The following is an 8,858-nucleotide window of genomic DNA, read 5'->3' as shown; positions in this document are numbered from 1 at the left end:
AAAATGAGCTTTTTGGACCCAATAAGCTCTTTCAAACCTCTCTCCAGACTCCACCAAACACCACTATTAGAGGTTTGATTAGTCAAAACCTCTAAAGTGGCTCAAACCTCTAATTTTATCCCAAAAAGCTCTTTACCAAACATGACCTTTATCTTTCATACTGTTCCACATTTAATAGGAGCTGAGAGCGTGCCTTTGGAATTTGGGACAATTATTGGTCCACGTGTCCGTTTAGACAGCTCCCATAGAAGCTTCTTCATATTCACAGCTTTCGCACCTCTATTGAACACGAGCTCAATGAATTACGCCCAAATGCTAGATTCGGGCCCTAAGTCCTTACTAAGCGTTTTTTGCCCAATCATTTGCTACCGTATCACTTGAGTAGAATTAATTCACACTTAATGAATTAATTTCTTCAATTAATTTAATAAAATATTTCCAACAGACATCAGTGTTTGTATTTATTTATATCAATTCTAACAGATGAAAAAGTATTAATGTATGTAGTATTAATATAATTACACAAATATATAAAGGGGTAGAATAGTAATTAGACATTGTAAATGACACTATAAATACATGTAAATACTTTCATAATGAATAAGAGGGTGTTTTATTATATTTTACAATTGTCTCTCCTCATGGTATCAGAGCATTTTGTATACACTCCCACTTTTAATTTTTCAGTGGATCTATTATGTAATTTTACAAAATAGACTCCATTGAGAATCGGATACACAAACGGTTATCTCCTCAGTTGTCGTTACGCGTATGTTGGAAAGAGCAATGTTGAAATGAGTTCCGCCTGTGGTTGCTGAGTTTGCTGTACATCTCGTGATACTTCCATCGGTTGCTGAGTCCTCTGTATACATCTCGTGATACTTCCATCGGTTTCTGAAATTTTTGGTTTGAATTACAAATCTCCTAATGTTACCGATACTCTTCTAATATTCATTGTTTCTGCGTTTTTTTGCTGAGTTTGTTTGCTGTGTCTGATTTTCTATTACTGTTATATGTTAACATCTTGATCGATTCTCATCTTAATCGATTCTGAATCGTGTTTCTTTGCTTAATATCTGTTTCATCTGTGTTACTTTCCTGGTTCCGATTTCTCTTTCTGATTCCAATTTCCTGCTCTTCTCTTTTTCCTGGTTCCGATTTCTATTTTTCCTGGTTTCAAGATCGATTGATTGCTTCATCTCTGTTAATCATTCACTTTCTGATTTCAGTTTTCTACATTTCCTCATTTTCTGTTCTAATTTTCGATTTCATCCTGATCCTTCACTTTTGGTTTACGATTCCATCTTCTCTGCCTGTGGTATTTGATCAGTAATATTTGCTCGATCTGTTGTAATTTCTTTGCTCTCTACATTGATTGAAATGACTGAACCCGGATTCATTGACTTCGAAGTCTCTTCCGACTCTTCTCCATCTCCATCAGTGATGGCTAAATCGCCGGCACCTCCACCGGAGTTATTCTTACCAGAATTGACTGTTGCTGCTCCAGTTCTTCCAGCAACCAGGCGTGTAACCTTTGGCCAGCCACAAAGCATGGACTCTCATTCACCTGCTGGTGTATTACATATATCTCAACCAAACTCCAAGGTACATTGACCTAATTTTTCTGATCAAGTTCTATCTCCTACATCATTACATGAGATGAATAATAAGCGGTTTCATGACGGAAATACTTCTACACATCGGTCCTCTTATGTTCAAGATGATCATACATACTCTCTACAGCTTACTGCAGCTGATAATCCTGGCACTGTGCTTGTTACAGTTCCATTGAATGGTTCTAATTACGTCACTTGGAGGCGAGCTATGTTATTGGCTCTCTCCACTAAGGAGAAACTTGATTTTGTGCTTAGTGATGACTTTACCCCTAGCAAAACCTCACCAGACTTTCATAAATGGCAGCGGACTGACTGCATGGTAATGTCCTGGATCTTAAATACAATTTCTAAAGATCTAGCAGATGCTTTTGTGTTCTCTTCTTCTGCTAGAACACTCTAGAAGGAACTTGAACAACGTTTTGGAGGCTCAAATGGTCCTCTTCTTTACCAACTGAAAAGGGAGATTAATGCCTGTAGACAGGGAAATCTATCAATTGCACTATATTTTACTAAACTTAAACGTTTATGGGATGAGTTAGCCTACCTATGTCCTGTTTTTGTGTGTTCATGTGAAGCTTCTCAAATCTGTACTTGTTTAGTTATGCAGAAGATGACTGAATCACATAATACAGATAAGTTAGTGCAATTTCTTATGGGCCTTCACTCTGACTATTCTCCTGTTATACATCAATTGCTGCTATTAGATCCTTTACCAAGTTTACACAAAGCTTATTCAATGTTGCAAAATGTTGAGAAACAAAGGGAGGTCAATTCTAATCATGTTCAATTGGAGATTGCTGCTCTTGCTACAAAATCCTCTGTTCCTACTACATCTAGTAACTTACATGGTCAGAAAAGAGAGTCAAGCAACAAGGCTGATAGGTTTTGTACTCATTGCAATAAGCCCGGTCACGAGAAGGATTCCTGTTTCAAACTTCATGGGTTTCCTGAATGGTTTCAGGAGTTTAAAAAGAAGAAGAACAAGAACTCTAAGACTCGTGCTAATCATGTTTCAATTCCAGGCGATACACCTTTGGACGGATCTGACTCTGAAAACAAGGAAAACATGTCTTCTAACTATACCATGCCTCATGGCTTTGCCCAACTGGTTCAGACTGAAGTTCAAAGGGTTATGAAGAACAAAAATCCCTTATCATTTGGTGATGAATATCCAGCAAACTCCTCAATGCCTTTGGCAAACTTTTCAAGTTTTGCAGGTATATCTTCTAATTCACAATTAAATTCCACTATTAATCACTCCACTTATTCTTCCAAATCTACTTCTCCTGTTTGGATTATAGATACTGGAGCTACATCGCATATGTGTAATATGCTTAACATTTTTACTTCTATTACTTCTAATAATTGGGTTCATTTACCAAATGGATCCAAAAATAAAATTACACATGTTGGTTCCATTACCATAAATTCTGATTTTATACTTCAGAATGTTTTACATATCCCTACTTTTACTCATAACTTGTTATCGGTTGGACGTTTAATACATGATTCTCATTTCGTTCTCCATTCTTTCCCTCATTTTTGCTTATTTCAGGCCCCTCGGTCTGATCATGCTGTTGCTGTCGGTTTCTTTCAAAGAGGCTTATACTACCTTACAGCTCAATCTTTTGATCCTACTACTATAGCCACTTATGTTTGTAATAAAGTTGACAATACTCCACCTATTTTTCCTACTTTACCAATTACTAATGTTGTTCATGACAGTGATTCTGTTTTCTTGTGGCATCATCGACTAGGGCATGCTTCGGCATCCAAGTTAGCACATATTTCTGTTGTTCCTTCTGTTTCACATACTATGTCATGTAATATTTTCCCTATGGCTAAACAACACCGTCTTTCTTTTTCCCGTACTGATATATCTACTACTTTACCATTTCAATTGTTACATATGGACCTTTGGGGACCTTATAAATTAGCTACCCTTACGGGCGCTAAATATTTTCTGTCCATTGTTGATAATTACACACGTGCTACTTGGACTATTCTTTTAAGTGATAAAAGCCAAGTTTTTAGTGCCATTAAGTCATTTGTTGTCTTAATTGAAAATCAATTCAACACCAAAATTAAACAAATTCGGACCGATCACGGAACAGAGTTTCTTAATCACAATTGCCAAGATTTTTTTTCAAATCAAGGAATTTTTCATCAGAAATCTGCGGTTTATACCCCTCAACAAAATGGGATTGTTGAACGTAAACATAAACATCTACTTGAAATAACACGTGCATTATTATTTCACGCATCCCTTCCTAAAAAGTTTTGGGGTGAAGCACTTTTAACCGCTACTTATCTCATTAATCTACTACCAACTCCATTATTAGATTGGAAATCTCCTTACGAAAAATTACATGGCACAAAACCGAATTATTCTTTTCTTAAGGTTTTTGGTTGTCATTGCTTTGTTTCTAATCTTCAACCATCCCGTGATAAATTGGATCCTCGTGCATTTCCTGGTATTTTTGTCGGTTACGCCTTGGATCATAAAGCATATAAAATTTATAATCTTCAAACACATAAAATCATTATCTCCCGTGATGTTGTGTTCAATGAAAATTTTTTCCCACATGCTTCAACTCCTTCTAATTCAAAACCTATACAAGTTGAATCTACCACATTTCCGGTTACCAATATTATACCTTGTATACCATCTAATATTACCACCATAACAATTCCTAGTACCAATCCGTCCCCTACACCTATCAATTCATCACCCACCATTCCTCCCATTGAGACCACCATTTTACCATCTGATGTCTCTCCTCCTAATTGTCCATCTATTTCCTCTCCTCGTCCTTTATCTTCTCCCAATTCTACATATATTCAACCCATTATTTCTCCTTCACAAAATTTGGAGCCACATAATTCTCCTACTCTTCCACGACGTTCTCACTTTGGAAGACCAATTAAAACCCCATCATGGCTTCAAGATTTTGATACAACTTCCCCTAATTCCTCTTCTCATGTTTCTTCTTCTCCTGTTTTAATTTTACCTCCATTTAGTCAACCACATTCTGCTTTTATTTCCACACTACACACATCTATTGAACCTACCAGTTACAAACAGGCTGCTTCTAATCCACAATGGCTTCAAGCTATGGATGATGAATTAAAAGCATTAGAAGAAAATAATACTTGGGATATTACCTCTTTACCTCGTGGAAAGAAAGCTATTTCCACTCGTTGGATCTTTTGAATTAAACATAAACCTGATGGATCAATTGATCGATATAAAGCCTGTTTAGTGGCTCGTGGTTATAATCAAATTCAAGGTATTGATTATTTAGAGAGTTTTTCTCCAGTAGCCAAAGTTGTCACCGTTCGATTCATGATTGCCATTGCTGCCGCCAAAGCTTGGCCCATTCATCAAATTGATATAAATAATGCTTATCTCCACGGTTTCGTGGATGAAGACATCTACCTCCATCCTCCAGATGGATATCTAAAGGTTAAACCTGGCCAAGTATGTAAACTCCGTAAATCTCTCTACGGCCTTAAACAAGAGGGTCGTCAATGGAATAAGGAATTCACATCTCAGATTCTCGCTTTCGGTTTTACCCAAGCTTCTTGTGATCATTGCTTATTCACTTATACCCAAACGGATATTTTCATTGTACTTATCATTTACGTTGACGATATACTTATTACCGGTAACTCCGAGGAGGTAATTTGTCATGTAAAAGATCACTTACATTCCCTTTTTACTATTAAGGATATTGGTCCTGCTAAATACTTCTTAGGGATTGAACTTGCTCGGGATAAAACGGGCATATTTTTATCCCAACAAAAATATATTTCCGACTTGCTTTCTGATACGGGTTTAGCTTCCGCTCACTCTTCTCCATGTCCAATGCAATCTTGTACTAATTTGGACCCCTCTCTTGGCACACCCATTCCCGCTCCCGATCAGTATCGAAAGCTTGTTGGACGACTACTTTATTTAAATTTTACTCGCCCTGACATTGGTTTTGCAGTTCAACAGCTTAGTCAGTTTATGCACCAACCATGTTCTCATCACCTTGAGGCATTATTCTATCTTTTGCGTTACCTCAAAGGCACACTTCATTATGGTTTATTCTATGGCGTCAATTCGGATTTTCGACTCACAGCTTATTGTGATGCCGATTGGGGCAGGTGCAAAGAAACACGTAGATCCATCGGTGGTTACTGCATCTTTTTCGGAAAAGCTCTCATTTCCTGGAAGGCAAAGAAACAACCTACGGTTAGTAAATCTTCCGCTGAAGCTGAATATCGTAGTATGGCAACCACCAGTTGTGAACTTAAATGGATCTCCTATTTATTTCGCGAATTTCAAATTTCGCTTCCCTTACCTATACAACTACATTGTGATAGTCAAGCCGCTATTCACATTGCTTCTAATCTGGTCTTTCATGAACGAACCAAACACTTGGATATCGATTGTCACCTTGTTCGTGATCACATTACTTCTGGTTTTATTTCTACCTCACATGTTTCTACCAAACTTCAACTCGCTGATTTGCTTACAAAACCTTTATCCGCAGCGGCGCTTCATTTCTTTCTTCCCAAACTGGGTCTCGTTTCCTCACAGCCTCCAGTTTGAGGAGGGGGTATTAATGTATGTAGTATTAATATAATTACACAAATGTATAAAGGGGTAGAATAGTAATTAGACATTGTAAATGACACTATAAATACATGTAAATATTTTCATAATGAATAAGAGAGTGTTTTATTATATTTTACAATTGTCTCTCCTCAAAAAGTACACAAAATTTCCGAATTTTTTTTGCTCTCTAAAAAAAGTCTATTTTCTACTGTTCTTTGCTTCTTGTTTCGGTGATGACGAACTATCAACGGTTAGAGTTCGTCTATGTAATCTATTATATTCTGAGAGACTATCATCAATAGAAACAAATCTGTAAGGGGACTGTTTATACAAGCCTCAAATTCTTCATTTTTTCACAAAAGGTTTGTTTAAACGTATTTTCATCATACTCTTTCAATTTCTTTCCCTTCATTTCATTTATTTTAACGCAATTTCAAGTACTTTTTGTAATTGAATTTTAGCACTTCTATACATTTTATGTATGGTGTTTTTATTTTTCTACTAATCACATCTAACAAAAACAAAACAAATTTTAATTTCATATATAGCAATAAATAATATTGTCCTACAAGTAGTAAATTCAAAATTGTCAGAGAAGGAAGATGAATTAATTTAAATTAAAAAAGTTATGAAAGAATGGCCCAAATCACAAAAAGGATTCTGATTCACTTGTCTTTGGGTGATTAGAAATGATTCCCTTTTTTTCTCAAAAAAAAAAAAGAAATGATTCCCTTTTCCCATAATTTATGGTAGTTAGTTAGGTTGGTTAATATGGCAGTTAGGTGCTGTTTGATAAAACTGAAAATTAAGTGCTGAAAAAATAAGTACTGAATTTTAAGTGCTGAATATTATAAGTGCTGAAAATATTGAGTGATATAATTATTATAAAAATATTAGTTGATAATGTTTAACTTAAAATGTCAAGTTAAATATTTTGACTTACCAAAATAAGTGATTTTTAACTTAATTTATTAATTTAAGTGGTGGAGAAATAATTGTTCTCAAACGCACTTAAAATAAATAAGTTCTTAATATTTTAATTTAAGTCATTAAATGGCTTATCAAACAAGGTCTTACTCTCTTCACTCAACTAAGCTTAAAGTAGACATTATTAGTGTAATAAAGAAGGGGTGGTTAGGTTTCCCTAAGCTTAAACTACACATATAATGCTACTATACTCTTAATTACTCCAATTAAATACTATAGTAGCATATAATGAAAACCAACCCAAATTCATCCATTAAAGTAGCTAATTCAATAACTATATTGGAGGTGCAATATCAAGTTGAGAGATTATTAAAAGGTTCGAGTTCTCCACGATTAGTGATGGATCCAGGATTCACTGATAGGAAATGTTTGTAGTGGAATCTCGTGATTTATTGATGCTAAATTGATATTTTTTTATGTTTTTACCTAAAAAATTAAAACCGTGTACTCAATTTACATAATTTTTTTTTATCATTTTCCTGTAACCAGTGGGTGTTTAAACCCTCAAGCCTCCCTTTAGATCCATCTCTACTCTACGTCAAATGTGGAGTTCATCATTTGAAATGAAAGATCTGAACCTTCTAATAATTTCTTCTCAAACAGAGAATCGCCTATAATCATTCCTCTTAACAAGGTGACGATTTGGGTGCAATAGCCTCAGTGGACTCTTGTTCTTTGAGTAAAAAAATAAATTTGATGTAGATCATATCAGATCCGATCATAGAAGAATTTTCATACCATTCATATAATACGAATGACTAACTAGCTCAAGAAACTTGTCTATCGGACTTTAAATTTATATAAATTTTTATTGTGTAACGACTATTATAATAATTTTCAAAAAAGTGAAATTCAAGCTCTATATTTATTACCATATTTACTTGTGACCACTTTGAGATCCAATTTTTTTTTTCTTAAAACCTCAACGAATTAAAAAATCAAAACTCAAATAGGTTTTTATTTTTCTATTTTATTTAATTTTATGCTTTAGAGTTGCAAGTTACAAACTAGCACCCTATATGTTTGTAGGACCGGCCCTAGACTTACACTCAAGGTTGGAGGGGTTGAAATTTTTTATTAGACTTGTATCTCTATATAGAGTATACAGAATTTTTATACATATATTAATACTATTTACATTTTAAAGGATCTAAATAATTGATATTTTTTTAGATTTAAAAGAAACCAATCAATATTTTGAATATAGGTTGAGGGCTAAATTAAAGAAATTGTAATAATCTTTTTAATTTTGAGTAAACAAAGATATTTGATGACGTAATAATATATATTGTTCAATTATTAATAAAATAATTTTTGTTTATCATTTATTGAAAACATACTTTAAACTTTTACGAATAATTTTTTATTATTAAATCGACTCTTATCTTTTATTTGGTCTATGGATCAAGATTGGCCCTATGTTTGTTATTTTGTATGGTAAAATGATGGAAAGAAAGCACGCATAATATATTATGGGCCATTGAAAGATTTAGAAGAGATAGAAGAGATGAATGGTGAAAATGGGAAGACAAAGATATGATTCCAAATATTGCTTGCTCAAGAAACTTGGAACATTTTTTTTAGGGATTGCGTAAAGCTCAAATAAGAAGATTGAGGCTAATATATGTTTGTATAGCTTCGGTAAAATG

At 34.4% G+C, this 8,858-nt stretch overlaps 1 protein-coding gene across 1 annotated transcript; it reads left to right on the top strand.

The window, feature by feature from the left end:
* The first annotated feature begins 763 nt into the window (after positions 1-763).
* Positions 764-3,487, top strand: LOC136227758 (uncharacterized). Its single transcript, XM_066016497.1, has 2 exons — positions 764-2,833; positions 3,172-3,487. Exons 1-2 carry the CDS (start codon positions 2,218-2,220, stop codon positions 3,183-3,185), a joined length of 630 nt encoding a protein of 209 aa, XP_065872569.1. The 5' UTR covers positions 764-2,217; the 3' UTR covers positions 3,186-3,487.
* The last annotated feature ends 5,371 nt before the right edge of the window (positions 3,488-8,858 follow it).

This window comes from Euphorbia lathyris, chromosome 4, assembly GCF_963576675.1.
Source record: "Euphorbia lathyris chromosome 4, ddEupLath1.1, whole genome shotgun sequence".
NCBI lineage: Eukaryota > Viridiplantae > Streptophyta > Magnoliopsida > Malpighiales > Euphorbiaceae > Euphorbia > Euphorbia lathyris.
Note: the sequence above shows the minus strand (reverse complement) of the source record. Positions and strands in the feature narration are given on the sequence as shown.